We start from the raw sequence: 17,608 nt of genomic DNA, 5'->3' as shown, positions 1-17,608 counted from the left end.
TCCTGCGCGGGTCTCCCACTGGCCAAACCCACCTGGAAACCAGAGGTGATGAGCTGCTAGATGTAGATCAGCTTGGAGAACATGCAGGAACCAAGGGAATTTTGGGGCACAGAACTTCCAGCCATAGAAGAGGAGAGTTTAATCTTCACCTTTTTCCCTTCCCCTTTCCCCCACGCGCCAAATTGCCTTTCAGTCATCCTTTGCTTTGATTCAATCTATATTCAATGTGTACAGTATTATGAATAGTCAAAAATACAGTACATGCTTGAATTATATTTCTTTTTTTGTACAACTTCTTCCTCTTGGAGTTAATATATTTTTTTGTTTGCTTGGTTTAATAGTCCTATTCCTAACACAACCCTAAACTTTGCCATAAGTGTAAATCTCTCAGTGCATTCAAATACATCAGGTATTCCATCAATTTGATCTTTGCAGAGATGCATTTAGCAGAGTCCTCTCCCGTGCTCCAGTAAGAGCTGACTGCTTTCTGGCGCTGCTGTTCTTCTGTCATTCTGGACTCTCTCTTCATCTCTCTTCACCTAGATACTGCCTTCACTTTTTTCCTACATTGAACCCCCCCTTTCCTGGAGCTGTGTTTTTCTGAGTTGGCTTCATTTTAATGGAGTACATCCTCTAGGAGTTTCTTAAGAAAGAGTTGTATAAAAAACTGCATAGAACATGTAGGAAAAGATTTTTTAAAAAGAAAAAATAATTTTTAATTGCGTGTATGAAGTTTGGAGATTTTAATACCTAAGGGTGAAAGTGATTTCACCAGGGGCACAAAAATCATTCCACTAACTGAAAACTGACCTGTGGCTGCCATTTTTGGCTCCTCCTGCCTTTAGGAGAGCATGGTGTTATGTGTAGAAGGGGGTTTTGGAGTTGTTGAAGCAGAGTGACCGTTATTATGAAAAGCAAAAAGATGGCTCTACAGAATGGGGGCGGAGAGGAGTAGGAGTGGTACTCAGAGGAAACTGAGATGCCTCTTTACGGCTCCTGCTCAGTCAAAAGAAGATCACACAGCTCTACATGTGTAAAACCATCAGGGGCTTGGGCTTTTCAGGAGTGAAAGTTTGTGGACTCCCTACCAGGGAATAAACCCAGTCAAAGCAAGAGGTACCTGGAATGGCAGTATAGGAGGGAAGTCATAAATAACAACTACTACTGACTTGTAACCAAGAAGCAGAAAGAACTAAAACTTTCACCTGTATTTCTTTCTCTGCAGTGATGTATGTTATTTAAATTAATCCTTCTCTCATTTTTGTGCATAGGGTATGCTTGTGACACTTGTATTTACTGTTTGGTCTAGAAGTTTTGGAATACAAAGGTAAGAAAGAAACCAAGGGGGGGCGGGTGTGGTGGCTCACGCCTGTAATCCCAGCACTTTGGGAGGCTGAGGTGGGCAGATCATGAGGTCAGGAGATTGAGATCATCCTGGCCAACATAGTGAAACCCCATCTCTAGTAGAAATACAAAAATTAGCTGGATGTGGTGGCATGTGCCTGTAAACCCAGCTACTCAGGAGGCTGAGGCAGGAGAATTGCTTGAACCTGCGAGGCGGAGGTTGCAGTGAGCCGAGATCGCACTGCTGTACTCCAGCCTGGGCAACAGAGCAAGACTTAATCTCCAAAAAAAAAAAAAGAAAAAAGAAAAAAAAAAGAGATTGTATGTGGGTTTGGACAGTGTCAGAGAAGAATCTAGGTCTCATAGAGGATGTCAAGGAATAACAATATTCTAAAAAAATGACTAAGCAAGCATGCAGGTTGACTTACCATAATCACTTAGGTGCGCAAAGTAGATAGAGATTCAATGAACAAAAACGGTATAGTTTATTGCCAACAGCAAACAGCAGGAGCACCAGCATGGCAGTACCAGTTGCCCTATCCCCCAGCAACACAAGGGGTTTTGCATACAGCTGAGGCATCCGTGGCAAAAGGCTCAGTAATTTTTACAACGAACAGTAACCAAACCTGTCCCCTCCCCCAGAGACAGAGGACAGTTAGGACTTGAAATTTGACACATTTAGCAAGAATGTGTAGAGATGCTCAAGGACTATGGTGGAGTACCTCTTCCAACAGAGAGCAGAGACTGCCATGGAAATTTGTTATTATCAGCCACCAGATACCTGTTCCCCTATTGGTCTTCTTGTAACACACCTCAATTTCCTTTAGGGAAACCACCCAGCCTGCTGTAGCATTTGATAAAATGGTCAATTCACTACCCTTATCTGAATTCACAGAGCTGTTCTGGTGTCAGAGTGTTCCAAGACTGGCTCTGCAGTTGTCCCTTTGATTCTGTGAGCCAACCTATAACCATCCAATGAATTCCTTTTGGTTTAGATTACAGTCAGCTTCTCTTACTGGCAACCAAAGAAGTCTGACATAAAATGGCATCTGTTATCAAAGAGTTCATAGTTCCACCAGGGAGACAGACATGTAAACAAATAGCCACAATCGGGTGAGAAATGCTATAAAAATGCTGTAATACAAGGCACATGTAAGGCACAATAGTAGCATTGAAGAAATCCATCAATAAAGGTAAGTGTCATGAGGGCAATAGGTGGAGAAAGTAAGCAAAAGTATCTCAGGTGGAACAAAAGTGTATACAATGTCCTCGAAGTATCTTAAAACATGGTGCATTTAGGGAATCACAAGAAATTTGGCATGGTGGGAGCATAAGATTCTGTGGCAGCAGTGGCCAGTGGAGAGGCTGGAGAGAGAGGTAGGAGCCTAGTCATTTCATGTCAAAGGGTTTGGTTTTATTAAGGGGCAAGCTCCGTCAGAATTTTTTTTTTTTTTTTTTTTGAGACAGAGTCTCGCTCTGTTGTCCAGGCTAGAGTGCAGTGGAGTGATCTCGGCTCACTTCAACCTCTGCCTCCCCAGTTCAAGAGATTCTCCTGCCTCAGCCTCCTGAGTAGCTGGGACTACAGACACGCACCACCATGTCCAGCTAATTTTGACATATTTAGTGGAGACAGGGTTTCACCATGTTGGCCAGGCTGGTCTCAAACTTCTGACTTCAAGTGATCTGCCCACCTCAGCCTTCCAAAGTGCTGGGATTACAGGTATGAGCCACCACGCCTGGTCCTTTCTGTCAGATTTATGTGTCAAAAAGGTTGCTCTGTTAGGGGTATGAAAAGGGAATGAGTTGGGAAGACATTGGAGAGCCATCAAGAGTAATTTGGACTTTGAAGTTAGACAGACTGGCTTCAAGTCCTGGCTCTGCTACTTCCTACCTGTGTGACCTTAAGCAAGTTCTTGAACCTCTCTGTGGCTCTGGTTTATCATTTATAAAATGTAATAATAAGATTTGCTTCTCAATGGCTTGTGGTGTGGTTTACGTGATCTTTGTAAAGTCAGTATAGTGCTTGGAAGAGAGCAAATTTCTAAAGATGTTAGCTACTATTATGATGATGATGATAAAGTCTGGGAGACCAATTGGGGTTACTATTTTATTTTATTTTATTGTTTTTTGAGAGAGAGTCTGGCTTTGTCACCCAGGCTGGAGTGTGGTGGCACCATCTCTGCTCACTGTAACCTCCGCCTCCCAGGTTCAAGTGATTCTTCTGCCTCAGCCTCCCGAGTAGCTGGGACTACAGGTGTGTGCCACCACACCCAGCTAATTTTTGCATTTTTAGTAGAGATGGGGTTTCACCATATTGGCCAGGCTGGTCTTGAACTCCTGACCTTGTGATCCGCCCACCTCGGCCTTCCAAAGTGCTGGGATTACAGGTGTGAACTACCGTGCCCGGTCTGGGGTTGCTATTAATACAATAGTTTAGGGGAGGGCTGATGAAGGCTTAAACCAAGACAAAGAAGTGGGGATGACAAGCCTTTTAAACGTTTGTAAGCATGCCATATAGAGAGGGGGGCCACATGATTTGTGATTCACTGAGGGACACTTCTCAGGGTGAAATGGGTATGTATTAATAATGATACCAGGACAACAGGCATGCACTGGGAAGTACAATCACGCTGCACAGTAGTCTCTTCTAAATTCAGCTTCTAGATGTCCCACACTAGCACCAACAATGCTCAGCTTATTCGATTGTAACATGCTGCAAAGAAACTTGTTTTTAATTTTACTGGAGGCAAGACAAAACCAACAAGCATCAGGCATCCTCTTAGCTCAGATGTCTTTTCTGACTCAATTCAGCCAGATTTGACTACTCAGCCCAACCGAGCACGCACAAGAGAGAGGGCAACCATGTTCTTTCTCTCTGCACCACACAGGATGTGAACCACACATGCTGGAAAGCAGGGCCTCCAGCCTTCATTTGCAGGCTGGGTGGCTCAGACATCAGGTCAACATTAATGGCTTCCCTATGTCTCCAAAATAGGGCTTGGCATCTCTCCCAGAACCTCCCTAAAGGCAGGTAACTTGTCCAGCTGTCTTGTTCTCTCCAATATACTTAGCATCAAACGCAGTGTCTAGCCCCTAGCAGGAGCTTGACGAATACTTATTAAATATTGGAATGGGCGTGGTGGGGCTGGGCGTGGTGGCTCATGCCTGCAATCCCAGCACTTTGGGAGGCAGAGGAGGGTGGATAACCTGAGGTCAGGAGTTCGAGACCAGCCTGGCCAACGTGGAGAAACCCTGTCTCTACTAAAAATACAAAAATTAGCCGCGCTGATGGTGTACATCTGTAATCCCAGCTACTTGGGAGGCTGAGGCACAAGAATCACTTGAACCTGAGAGGCGGAGGTTGCAGTGAGCCAAGATCACACCACTGCACTCCAGCCTGGACAACAGAACAAAACTCTGTCTCAAAAAATAAAAATAAAAAAAGGAGTGGTGGTATTTTCATTGTAGATACTCCCTACGTGTACAAAGGTTGGCCAAAGCTCCTGCCCCATTCCCAATACTCAAAGATGCCATGTTTTCCAGTTCACTTTCATTAGGTTCTGGGTAGGAACAGTCAAATCAATCAGGATTTCTGGTGATGGACAGTCAATATCTTCCTTACCATGTTTTCATTAGCAACAAAATGTTGTATGGGCCAGGGGGAGCCTTCATAGCTTTACACTAACACAGGGAGTGAGGCGAGGAAGACCTAATTTATTATTATTATTATTATTATTTTATTTTATTTTTTTTTTGAGATGGAATCTGGCTCTGTTACCCAGGCTGGAGCACAGTGGCATGATCTTTTCTCACTGCAAGCTCTGCCTCCTGGTTCAAGTAATTCTCCTGCCTCAGCCTCCTGAGTAGCTGGGACTACAGGCGTGTACCACCACGTCCAGCTAATTTTTGTATTTTGGGTGGAGACAGGGTTTTGCCATGTTGGCCAGGCTGGTCTCGAACTCCTGACCTCAAGTGATCCGCCCACCTCAGCCTTCGATTACAGGCGTGAGCCACCGTGCCCAGCCAAAGACTAAATTTCTTGCTTGAGATAATGGAGCAACACAAAGGAATCTTCCAGCTGGTTGCCATCCTTCTCAGGATTTCTTTTATTTTGGGCTTGTAGTAGCTTGGCCTCTATTTCCCCCTGCCCCTTTGAAAGTTGATTTCTCCTCAGAGGCCCTTTCCTCTCCTCAGAGGCCCTTTCCAAGCCAGTCTTGGACTGGCTTTCTTGGCTTTACTTGGCTATTGTGTGGTTTCAATTGAGCAGACTAATATATGATTTGGATCTGTCTCCCTGCCCAAATTTCATGTGGAATTTAATCTCCAATGTTGGAGGAGGTGGCCGGTAGGAGGTGATTGGATCATGGGGGTGGATTTCCTCCTTGCTATTCTCACGATAGTGAGTTCTCACAAGATCTGGTTGTTTAGAAGTGTATAGCACCTCCCCCTTCTTTCTTTCTCCTGCTCCAGCTGTGTAGGACAGGTCTGCTTCTCTTTTGTCTTCTGCCTTCATTGTAAGTTTCCTGAGGCCTCCCCAGCCATGCTTCCTGTACGGCCTGAGGAACCATGAGCCAATTAGCCTCTTTTCTTTATAAATTACCCAGTCTCGAGGCTGGGCCTGGTGGCTCACGCCTGTAATCCTAGCCCTTTGAGGGGCCAAGGTGAGTGGATGGCCTGAGCTCAGGAGTTGGAGATCAGCCTGGGCAGCGTGGTGAAACCCCATCTCTACTAAAACACAAAAAATTAGCCAGGTATATTGGGTGCCTGTAGTCCCAGCTACTTGGGAGGCTGAGGCATGAGAATTGCTTGAACCCAGGAGGTGGAGGTTGCAGTGAGCCATGATCACACCACTGTATTCCAGCCTGGCGACAGAGCAAGACTCTATCTCCAAAATAAATAAATAAATAAATAAATAAATAAATAAATAAATAAATAAATAAATAAAATTATCCAGTCTCAGGTAGTTCTCTGTAACAATGCAAGAATGGACTAATACATAGATAGTAACTTCTCCCACCTATTTTTCCAAAAACTGCTCCTGTTCTCAGTCAGTCCTTTCCCAAACTGGAGCCTCCCTATAGCACAACCTGTAACAATTAGGGACTCACTTGGAAGTTTATTGGTGGAAGCACAGAAGCACCGTGTTGGAAACACCATCTTACCTCTCCCATGGTCACTTGGCTCACAGTGGGAAAGGGAGCATTATAAGAGGTGGTAGCAAGCACAAGTACACGCATGCCAGGAAGAGCATGTTTTGCCTAGGTGTCAGGGTCCCAAGAAGTGCTCTCCTAGGGAACTGGCTACAGGAACTTGTAGAAAGTGCTCATCCGGATCCTCTTGTTCCCAGAGGCTGTGGCTCAAGACAGCTCTCATGGGTATATTCAAATTGATTGGAGATGCCACTGGTGAGGGTATCTTGTAGCTGCTGCAGTTGTCTATTTCAATGGCAGTGTCATTGTTCCTGTTGGAGCCCAGGGAATTTTGGGGTTATTGAAAGCAATAGAAGAAAACGAAAACATTGTTAAAATTTAACTTAAAAACCACTTTTGGCTGGGTGCAGTGGCTCACGCCTGTAATCCTAGCACTTTTGGAGGCCGAGGTGGGCGGATCACTTGAGGTCAGGAGTTCAAGACCAGGCTGGCCAACATGGTGAAACCCCGTCTGTACTAAAAATACAAAAATTAGCTGGGCATGGTGGCACACACCTGTAACTCCAGCTACACAGGAGGCTGAGGCATGGGAATCGCTTGAACCCAGGAGGTGGAGCTTGCAGTGAGCCGAGATGGCACCACTGCGCTCCAGTCTGTGTGACAGAGTGAGACTCCTTCTCAAACAAAACAAAACAAAAAAACTCACTTTCTAGTTATGCCTTTTTCCAGTGCCAGTGCTTTAAGCACATGTATGGAAATGCAGTGCACAATATGCATATATGGAATAATGTCAAAGGCAACCCAAGGAGAGAAAGCCACACGGGAGGAGGAGGAGGGAGCCTGGAGCTAAGGCCTGCCCTGCTGGAGGAACAAACAACTCTTCAGACCTTAAGTACTACTTTGATGTGTTGAGAATATAATGTATTATGACTCAAAGACAAAATCCCAGGGACCAAAAATTTAAGATCAGAGAAGTGAGAGTGAGCTGGGGGGCCTGAGGGATTACCAGCCTTGGTAACCAAGGGCTTGGGTTGTCATGTAGGGAGAGAGTCCTTTGTAAAGAGCTGCTGGCTCCTTCTCCTCAAGCTGAAAGAGAGAGCCTTCCTGGGTCAACCCAGGGAGCTTGAGCTGTGGCTCCTGGGCTCTGGGAGAAGCGTTGCTTCTGTGCCTTGGAAGCAAGGTCCTCTCCAGTGGCTGGTCAAAATATGAGAGGATGTTTCCTGAGGGTCAGATGTGGGCTGTACGAGAGAGAGAGAGAGAGAGAGAGAGAGCACGTGCACACCAGCCTGGAGCCACTGTAAGCCCTACCCAAGAGGACTCCTTAAAGGGGTGAGGGGATAGCTAGTGCCTGGGGGGGCATGGCCCCTGCAGAGCCATGGCTGGGGGGGTGGGGGAGGCGCAGTGTGGCCAGATGAAAGGGAGGTGTTGCAGTTGAGGGGCCAGAAAGGAGATTTCAAAGAACTCAAGAAAGCTCCTGGCCGGTTGTAATGGCTCATGACTATAATCCCAGCATTTTAGGAGGCCAAGGTGGGAGGATCACTTCGGTTCAGGAGTTTGAGACCAGCCTGGGCAACATAGCAAGACCTTGTCTCTACTAAAAATTTAAAAAATTAACCAGGCATGGTGGTGCGTGCCTGTAGTCCCAGTTACTTGGGAGGCTGAGGCAGGAGGATTGCTTGACCCCAGGAGATTGAGGCTGTAGTGAGCCAAGATCATGGCACTGTACTCCAGCTTGGGCAACAGAGTGAGACACTGTTGGAAAGCAAAGGAGAGGAGAGGAGAGGAGATGGGAGGGGAAGGGAGGGGAGGGGAGGGGAATGGGGAGGGGAGCGGAATGGGGAGGGGAGCGAAATGGGGAGGGGAAGGGGAAGGGGCGGGGGAAAGGAAAGAGAAAGAAAAGAGAGAAAGGTGGAAAAAGAAAAAAGAAAGAAAGCTCCTAAGAGAAAAAAGTTAGCTTTAAGTATTAGGAAACAGAAAGAGAAGAGTGACAACCCAGTTCCCCACCAGGAAAGGTCACCTTGATAGGGAGCCAGACTGAGGGTAAGGAGAAGATGTGATAAGTTCAGGGTTTTGATAATTTTCAGACATTAGATATTTTAATTTCAGAATTGAGGCTGCTTTTGCAATTTAAATGGACCAAAGGACCTTTAATATTCTCAGAGAGAGCCCATATGCTATGTAGCCTGCCCAGAAATCCAGCTTTTATCTAGGAGCAAGAGGAAAACTTCTGCCACTGAAAAAGTTATGAAGGGCAGACAAAATAAATTTGCATTCTGATGATATCCTACAAGTTGCACTTGTGCAGCATATTGGTTGCACTATCTTACTTTGAGTTTCTATCACTTTTTACAGAAAGAATCTAATACAATTATTAGTAAATTAATGAGACTTTGGAGCTACCGGTAGTTTCCCTTATTCTGTCCGTTTTGCAGAAGAGGCTGGTGAGGGCCAGGAGTGGTGACTCACGCCTGTAATCCCAGCACTTTGGGAGGCCAAGGTGGGTGGATCACCTGAGGTCAGGAGTTCGAGACCAGCCTGGCCAACATGGTGAAACCCTGTCTCTACTAAAAATACAAAAAATTAGCCAAGTGTGGTGGCAGGTGCCTGTAATCCCAGCTACTTGGGAGGCTGAGGCAAGAGAATTGCTTGAACCCAGAAGGTGGAGGTTGCAGTGAGCCGACATCACGCCATTGCACTCCAGCCTGGGCAACAAGGGTGAAACTCTGTCTGCCAAAAAAAAAAAAAAAAAAAAAAAAAAACGAAAAGAAAAGATAAGAAGAAAAAAGAAAACAAAAAAAGAAGACGCAGATGAGGCAAAGAGAACTAGGGTTTTACCCCAGGGATCCTTGTGAGCTTTGATTGGAAATAGTCAATAGCTAACTCCACCATGAGCCTGCTTTGTTAGCTTCACTTCTTTTAATTGATTTTCTCATCCCTCATTCCTTTTATTGAACACTTGTCATTAGAAAACACTGGATTTTGCCTAAGGAGTGAATATTCAGATCAAAGAGCCAAAGACCTTGTTTTCAAAGGCAGGCTTACAATAAAATTGACAGAAAAAGCCACGTGCATGACTATCTAAAATACAAAGAAGGAACTGAGATACGTTGGTAGAGGGTGTCATTGATCCCATGACTTCATGCTGGAGGAAGGGATCTGGAGCTGACCCCACAGAGGACCTACCTGTCTGCTGTGGGCTGGGGCTTTCCTGAGAGCTGTGAGAAACTGCCACTGGTCTGCTCAGCCGCCAGCAGCACAAGGGACTTGCTAGGCTGGGGGGATGACAGGAGGCTGTTTTCAGGCTGGATGGAGAAATTTAGCGTCAGATGGATAGGTCTACTCAGATAGTTCTTGGCCTCCTCGGGGTAGAATTTTGAAGAGGTTTGTGATATTACAGTTGAGTTTCACACCCTAGCCCTGGGAACCTGTTCCTTCAGCATTAAGCCCCGAGAATCATCCAACAAAAAATGGGAACCCTGGCAGGGTCACACCCACTCCCTGGTCAACTATGGTGGCTGCTCTGTCCAGAGTACAGATCTGAATGTTCAGAAGCAGAGCTGTCAGGCTATAAAACTGCTGACCTTCAAAGTCAATAACATACCTGAAGCACAGAACTTAAGTGAGAGGAGGAAAGCATTTAGATTCTGAAATCTGAAGGTTTTGGACAGTCCAATCTATTGACCTTCCTTCCTGTGCTTCTATACCAAGCAGGACCTGGAAAGGCCTTATGTGTATCAAAGACGTACCCTAAATAAACCAAAGAGGAAGGGCAAATACTTGAGGAAATATTTGTAAAAACTTGTAAGGGTCAAAAATCCTGATGTATAAAAAGTTTTATTTTAGGCTGGGCACAGTGGCTCACGCCTGTAATCCCAGCACTTTGGGAGGCCGAGGCGGTTGGATCATGAGGTCAAGAGATCGAGACCATCCTGGCCAACATGAGGAAACACCATCTCTACTAAAAATACAAAAGTTAGCTGGGCATGGTAGTGCATGCCTGTAGTCCCAGCTACTTGGAAGACTGAGGCAGGAGAATCACTTGAACCCGGGAGGCGGAGGTTGCAGTGAGCCAAGATTGCACCACTGCACTCCAGCCTGACAACAGAGTGAGATTCCATCTCAAAAAAAAAAAAAAGTTTTCTTTTACAAATCAATTTAGAGAAACACAAGATTGCCAATAGAAAAATGGCCAAAGAATACAACAGACAGTGCCATATATATGGCATTAATATATATACAAAATATATTAAAACAATATTGTATTATGTATATGACTATAAATACGTAACAGTGTAACAATGCTGAAACTCATTGAAAATCAGAGAATGCCACTTTTTTACCTATTATACTAGGAAATTTATTAAAAGGTTTACTGCTCAATTGAATAGGATATGCAGTAAAATACTAATTTTTTTTTTTTTTTTTTGAGATGGAGTTTCACTCTTTCACCCAGGCTGGAGTAGAGTGGCATGATTTCGGCTCACTGCAACCTTCACTTCCCGGGTTTAAGTGACTCTCCTGCCTCAGCTTCCCGAGTAGCATTATAGGGGCCTGCCACCACACCCAGCTAAGTTTTGTATTTTTAGTAGAGACGGGTTCGCCGTGTTGGGCAGGCTGGTCTCGAACTCCTGACCTCAGGTGATCCACCTGTCTTGGCCTCCCAAAGTGTTAGGATTACAGGTGTGAGCCACCACACCCGGCCCACAGACACTCATATTATTGGTGAGAGTATAATTTGGTATGATATTTATGGAAATAATCTAGCAATATGTGTTAAGAGCCTTGAAAATGTTCGTGCTGCTTGAATTCTACTTCTAAAAACCTATCTGAGAATATAATCAGAAATGTAGATCATACATATAAATGCTTGTTTTAGCGTTATTTACAATAATAAACAAATACAGGCCAGGCACAGAGGTGCACACCTGTAATCCCAGCACTTTGGGAGGCCAAGGCAGGTGGATCACTTGAGGACAGGAGTTCAGGACCAGCTTGGCCAACATGGTGAAACCCCATCTCTACTAAAAATACAAAAATGAGCCAGGCGTGGTGGCATACACCTGTAATCCCAGCTACTCTGGAGGCTGAGGCACAAGAATCGCTTGAACTCGGGAGGTGGAAGTTGCAGTGAGCCGAGATGGCGCAATTGCACTCCAGCCGGGTGACAGGGCATGGCTCTGTCTCAAAAAAACAGAAACATTTCTAAATGTCTCAGTATTAGGGACAGGTCAAATAAATTTTAATTCATTCATACTACTGAATAGAAATTATCAAAATGATACTTACAAAGAGCTTTTAAAAGACATGGAAACGTGTCTATATATATATACACACACACTTACATATATACATATATATGCTTATCTCTTGACAGGTCCTGGAGGGAGGCCCACTTACTGTTGTTTCTGTCGAGCTGGTGGGCATCTTGGGCACCAAGCAGTGAGTGAATTCGATTCTCGGGTCTTTGGTGGTGATGGACAGGCCTTTCTGCAGAATTTTCACCAAGCGGACCCAGAATTGAAACACAGTCTCTGGGTGTTTTTCGTGGAGCTTCAGATAGTAGATCTTTTCGGTCACTGTCCTAACCCTCAGGATGCGCTGGAGCCGGTCGTAGATTCGCAGCTCCACGTACTTCAGGGGGAGAAGCCTGGGCATAATCAGGACATTCCCATGAGAGAGCCCGTGGTTTCAATCAACCATGTGGGTGCCCACCTGGAGGTGGCTCAGCGTCACTGGCCTCCTACCTCTCTGCCTGGGGGATGCTGAAGCGAGAAAGCTCATGTAATGAAAGTGGGGGTGATTACTAAGACTGACTCCTCTCCAATTTCCAGGACTTTGGTAGGAATACAGGTGTGTGCCAGTACACCCACCTAATTATTTTGGTATTTTTTTTGGCAGAAACAGGATCTCCCTATGTTGCCCAGATTGGTCTTGAACTCCTGGCTTCAAGCGATCCTCCCACCTCAGCCTCCCAAGGAGCTAGGATTACAGATGTGAGCCACTGTGCCCTGCCAAGATAAGTATGATTAATTCCGCTTTACAGATTTTGAGGCTGACACTTAGAGAGGCTAAGTGATTTGCCCAAGTTTAGATCTTATTAAGTGTGACCTGGAACTAAGATATCCTGTCTCAGTTTCTAGGACTCTTTCTTCCTATATCCTGACTTACTGTGTTGAAAGGGCAAGGAAAAGGATAGATGTCTCCTGAATATCTAGTATTTTTTTTTTCAATCTCAGGATTTCATAGTCGTGTTTGACTTTCATATCCCCACTTTTTCCTTGGAAATTCCCTTTACCTATATTGACAAAAAGAAACATTTCTAAATGTCTAATATTAGGGACTTGTCAAGTAAATTTTAATTCATTCATATTACTAAAAATTATTGAAATTATATTTACAAAATGATTTCAAAAGACATGGAAACATGTCTGCATATACACACATGTATACACACACACACACATTTACAGAAAAAGAAGCCAAGATTCTCAAAAACCAGACTCGAGACAAGGACTGTGTACTGCCCTATCCCAGCACGAAGCACAGTGCTTGGTAAATATAGATGCTAAACAAATACAGCTGGGCGTGGTGGCTTACACCTGTAATCCTAGCAGTTTGGGAGGCCAAGGCAAGCAGATCACGAGGTCAGGAGATTGAGACCATCCTAGCTAACATGGTGAAACCCTGTCTCTACTAAAAAACACAAAAAATTAGCCAGGTGTGGTGGCGGGTGTCTATAGTCCCAGATACTCGGGAGGCTGAGGCAGGAGAATGGTGTAAACCCAGGAGGTGGAGCTTGCAGTGAGCCGAGATCACGCCACTGCACTCCAGCCTGGGCAACAGAGCGAGACTCTATCTCAAAAAAAAAAAAAAAAGATATTAAATACTTGCTAAACAAATGAATGAATGAGTTCTACAGGGTTTATGCACTAAAGAACATTGTATTTTCTTCTTATCTAAAATCCAGCTACAAAGCAATGCATATCCCAGTCAATCATTCCATCCCTTCCGGCCCTCCCTCAAGCCTTTACCTGCTGAGGGTGATGACTGGGGCATCACCAGGTGTGCTCCAGGTGGAAAACGGACCCCGGGGCCAGGTAACATTGGCCATCAGGAGGACATTGGGGAGCGGCAAGGAGGGCACGGAGGAGGTCACCCCAAGGATCACGGTGGCAGACCCTTCACAGACATTTCTCCAGTTCCCGGGCTTAGTGACCTGGAAATCAGCCTCAGGTGCGTGGGTCAGAAAGGAGCAGAAGACAAGGGGTGGAAGGATACAGATGCTGGAAAGCAGCACTTCATCTTAGGGGCAAGTGTGCAGCACACTGAGCTGGGCCCTGACCTGCTATTGATCCTTTTTGTTGGTCTCCCCAAATACACTTTAAGGTCCTTGGCTGCAGGAACCTTATGTCATCCTTCTCTGGGTCCTCTGTTTTATCTAACTGTAAAAAGATGCACTAGCAAGAAAAAGCTGAGTGGCATTGAAGTTTTCATTCCCCCATCTTTGGGTAGGAGAAGCCAGCACTGGTTTCTAATGGCCCAAAAGGGAGATTGTGTGAAGAAAGTCCCAGAAGGGGAGGAAAGTGAGGAAAAAGCTGTTGAATAGGGAAGACCCAGACAGCTTGAGTTGAGGGAGGTTTGGAGCACTTCTCCCAGGATGATGGAGGGGCCATCTTGTTGCTGGGTCTTGAGTGGAATGAGGATCTATTCTCTTGAAGCAGAATGGGGCCATCATAGGACAGAAATACTGGATGCCCACCACTGGGCACAATGTCTCAGCCAAGCCACCCCCCACCTCACTATGCACGACTGGCAGAAAAGCACCAGAACTGGGGCCACTAAGGAGCCACGGGGACCCGGGTAAGGAACATATGAGGAGGGACCCCTATGTTCCCAAGGCCAGAGGGCCTTCTCCCAATGCTCTACACCTTTTTCAGAAAATAGACATGGGGTCTCACTATGTTGCCCAGACTGGTGTCAAACTCCTGGGCTCAAGTGATCTTCCCCTCTCAGCCTCCCAAAGTGCTGAGATTACAGGCATGAGCCACTAAGCCCAGTCAATGTTCTAGACTTTGTAAAACCATCGACACCACTGCCCAGTTCTTGGTGGAACTGGGGACAAGGGAAAGCCCCAGGAATGACTGAAATGTAATTTCCCACCAGCCTGACCAGATGGTGTTCCCAGAAAAGTGAATTTTGATTTTGAAAAAAAAAAGTGACACTTCCTGGAGCCCATGTTGAGGAATAAAATTCATGTCCTCTGCAAAACACAGAGGGTTGTACATATTGAGAGTAAGTGCTCAGTAAGTATTTGTGGGTGATGCTGCTTTGAGACGATAATGATGGCGATGTGCAGGAAGGGGGAGAGAGGAAGCAGTGTAACTCCACTATAACAACTAAAACTATAACTAGTATGTGGATTGCATCACTTCAAGTAAACTTTGGGCTGTGTGCGGTCATTCACGCCTATAATCCCAGCACTTTGGGAGTCCAAAGTGGGAGTATCACTTGAAGCCAGGAGTTCAAGACCAGTCTGGGCTACATGGTGAGACCCTGTCTCTATCAAAAAAAAATTTTTTTTAAATCAAACTTTGAACTTTTCTGTGGGGGTCAGCCTCTCCCTAGCACATTCTGAGTTTGTTGCTACCTGGGTCACTTAGTGTCCATTCAGAGAATTTAAACAGTTTTAATATTAGGCCAAAAAAATAGCACTTTGGGAGGCCACGTCGGGCGGATCATGAGGTCAAGAAATTGAGACCATCTTGGCCAACATGCTGAAACCCTGTCTCTACTAAAACACAAAAAAATTAGCTGGGCAAAGTGGTGCATGCCTGTAGTCCTAGCTACTCAGGAGGCTGAGATAGGAGAATTGCTTGAACCCGGAATGCAGAGGTTGCAGTGAGCCTAGATCGCACCAGGGCAATGGAGTGAGACTCCATCTCAAAAAAAAAAAAAAGCACACATTAAGAGAACAAATTTGCAGCCGAATCATGAATCATTACCCCCAAATAGAAATGACTAGAAATTGGATCCTGAGACTGGACTTCTCATGTTACTGCTCTGTCTCCACCAAGGGTATGTTAGGAATGAGCTCACCCCAGGTTTGCCAGCTGATCACCCAACTACACATCTCCCAGGGGGCAGCAAAGGGACCACGGAGCGGCAGGAGCCATGAACACAGCTCTCCAAAATCCGGGGACTCCATTAGGGAGTAGCTCACTGCTCTGTGAAGAGTCTGCAAATTAAGCCCAAGACCCACCTCAAACTGTTTCCACCTTCTCTCCTATAACCCCTGGCTGCTTTCCCACTCCATTTGAATGGGTCTGTGTCTTGTAGACCTTGCATTCCAGCCTCCCTGCCCTTCCTTAGGTACTTGGAAGCGCCTCTGTCTGAGATATCCTCCCCGCTGCTCTTCCACTTACCAGAATCTCAGCAGTCTCTCAAAGAATGGCTTAAGACCCTTCTGGAAAACCTTCTTCAACTGCCAAAGTCCAGAGAGAATGCCCTGAATGCCCCCAGCACATGCCTGGGGCATCAGCTGGTCCAAACTCTCTGACATAGAGCTTGCTTAGACAGTTACCAAATAACAGGTAAACTAAACTCATAGGCTTCCTGGCCAGGGACGCTGATCTTTCTCTGCACCTCCTGCCCTGCACTCAGTAGATGTTTAGTGTGTGCTTACTGGCTGATCAACTGGTTATGCTCTCCTGCGCAGGAGCACGGGTTCAGGCTAGACTGCTAGAGGGAGGCAGGCAGCACTCGCGTAAGACTTGATACTTATGAAAACGACCACCTTCCACTCCCAGTGGCCCCATCCCAGGATCACTTCCATTGGTCACCACCATCCTTGTAGGGAATGGTAGGATCTGGGCAAGACCTATTTACCCAGTGTCTTCGCTTTCAAACAAGGCTGTTTCTAAACCATCCCAGAGTGAGGAGGTTGGATTTCAGAGCAGGGTGTCTAACAGCAACCTTCATTCCCTGTAACTATCCACTTTGGACAAGTGGCCCAGAAAGGGCCTATGAACCCTGCCTGGAGACTGAGCTCTGATCTCGCCTTTTGTAAGGCATAAATCAATTTCCTTAAAGCAGATGACCTGCAAGTAGCTCTATCATATGGTAGGCACAAATGGAGATGAACTTGGGACCCAGACTTTCTGGTTTTCTCTAGCTTTGGTGGCTTCTTTGTCCCTCCTGCCCCCACCCCCAGGGCTTTAAAAGGCCACAGCATCTCCTAACCAACCCCTAGGAACAGGTTTTGGAAACAGAAAGACAGCTGGCCCTGAGCTCCACGAGGGTACCTGGATAAAGTTGCTTTCAAACACCACCGAGTTGGAGAACAAGTTGAATTCTGGAGAATGAATCAGTTGACAAAGAAGGCCATTTTCCACCCCAAGTTCCACTCCAGGGCCTGGTTCCCTGACCTCAGGTGGGAGGCCCCTGATTTTACTCATTGGTTCTTGGGAAGAATGGGCTGGGGAACATTTCTGGGGCTCCACACAGACCCAGCCCAACGCCAAGGTATTGATGTGATCTGCCCCCACCTTCCCAGCTCTTCCTCCCCATTTACTTACGGTCTGTCCACCAGGGCTGGGAGGGCCTGTCAGCTCACAATGGCAGGAATGACATCAAGGAATGTGATGGTGACAATAGAAAAGGGGAAAAAAAGAAGAGGAGAGGAAGGACGGAGGATGTGTCGGGCTCTTTCCTCCCTCTTTCCACCAACTACAAACCAGCAGTAATTCAGCCTATCCCATTTTGTAAACATTCACGCTTACCCCAAATGGGGAAAATGACCCTCCCAAAGTTATGCCAAGGCAGCAGTTAGCTGGCCAGACGCAAGGAAGGCTCTTGGGAACACACAGGCTTTAATCCTCTTGCCTCCCGGTGAAGCCTCTCACCAAACTTCCATGTGACTTGTTCACCAGCCCAGGGAAGTCTAAGGATAGGAGAAAGGGAGTTCATCTTCCCTACCCCATCTCATGGGAGAAAAGGAGATTTTTTTTTAAAAGAAATGGACACCTGTTAACTGAACAAAGAAGCTTATTTGGAAACAGCAGGCAAAGAAGGCAGTGGCACAGTTGTATGCTAGAGCCAGACCAAAACAGGTCACA

General features: G+C 45.9%; 1 protein-coding gene across 2 annotated transcripts; it reads right to left on the bottom strand.

Annotated features, from left to right (window-relative positions):
• Positions 1-1,805: 1,805 nt before the first annotated feature.
• FAM71F2 (family with sequence similarity 71 member F2) lies at positions 1,806-17,074 on the bottom strand. 2 transcript variants are annotated; one of them, XM_026454371.2, is made up of 6 exons: positions 16,796-17,054; positions 15,917-15,975; positions 13,526-13,710; positions 11,892-12,141; positions 9,678-9,796; positions 1,806-6,805 (listed from the first exon to the last, which is right to left on the bottom strand). In XM_026454371.2, the coding sequence occupies exons 3-6, from the start codon at positions 13,603-13,605 to the stop codon at positions 6,610-6,612; spliced, it is 645 nt and encodes a 214-aa protein (XP_026310156.1). In that variant the 5' UTR covers positions 13,606-13,710; positions 15,917-15,975; positions 16,796-17,054; the 3' UTR covers positions 1,806-6,609. The 2 variants fall into 2 exon arrangements, with proteins under 2 accessions (XP_026310156.1, XP_023079259.1); XM_023223491.2 differs by lacking the exon at positions 15,917-15,975 and having other exon boundaries at positions 1,811-6,805; positions 16,796-17,074.
• Positions 17,075-17,608: the final 534 nt, after the last annotated feature.

Source organism: Piliocolobus tephrosceles, chromosome 8, assembly GCF_002776525.5.
Source record: "Piliocolobus tephrosceles isolate RC106 chromosome 8, ASM277652v3, whole genome shotgun sequence".
Classification (NCBI taxonomy): Eukaryota; Metazoa; Chordata; class Mammalia; order Primates; family Cercopithecidae; genus Piliocolobus; species Piliocolobus tephrosceles.
Note: the sequence above shows the minus strand (reverse complement) of the source record. Positions and strands in the feature narration are given on the sequence as shown.

Coding starts and splice junctions, on each gene's coding strand:
- FAM71F2 (XM_023223491.2), bottom strand. CDS start 16,948: ATGAGTAAAATCAGGGGCCTCCCACCTGAGGTCAGGGAACCAGGCCCT. Junction 13,711..16,795: donor TTGAAAGCAACTTTATCCAG/GTACCCTCGTGG, acceptor GCTGATTTCCAG/GTCACTAAGCCCGGGAACTG. Junction 6,806..9,677: donor CCCCAGCCCACAGCAGACAG/GTAGGTCCTCTG, acceptor GGGCTCCAACAG/GAACAATGACACTGCCATTG.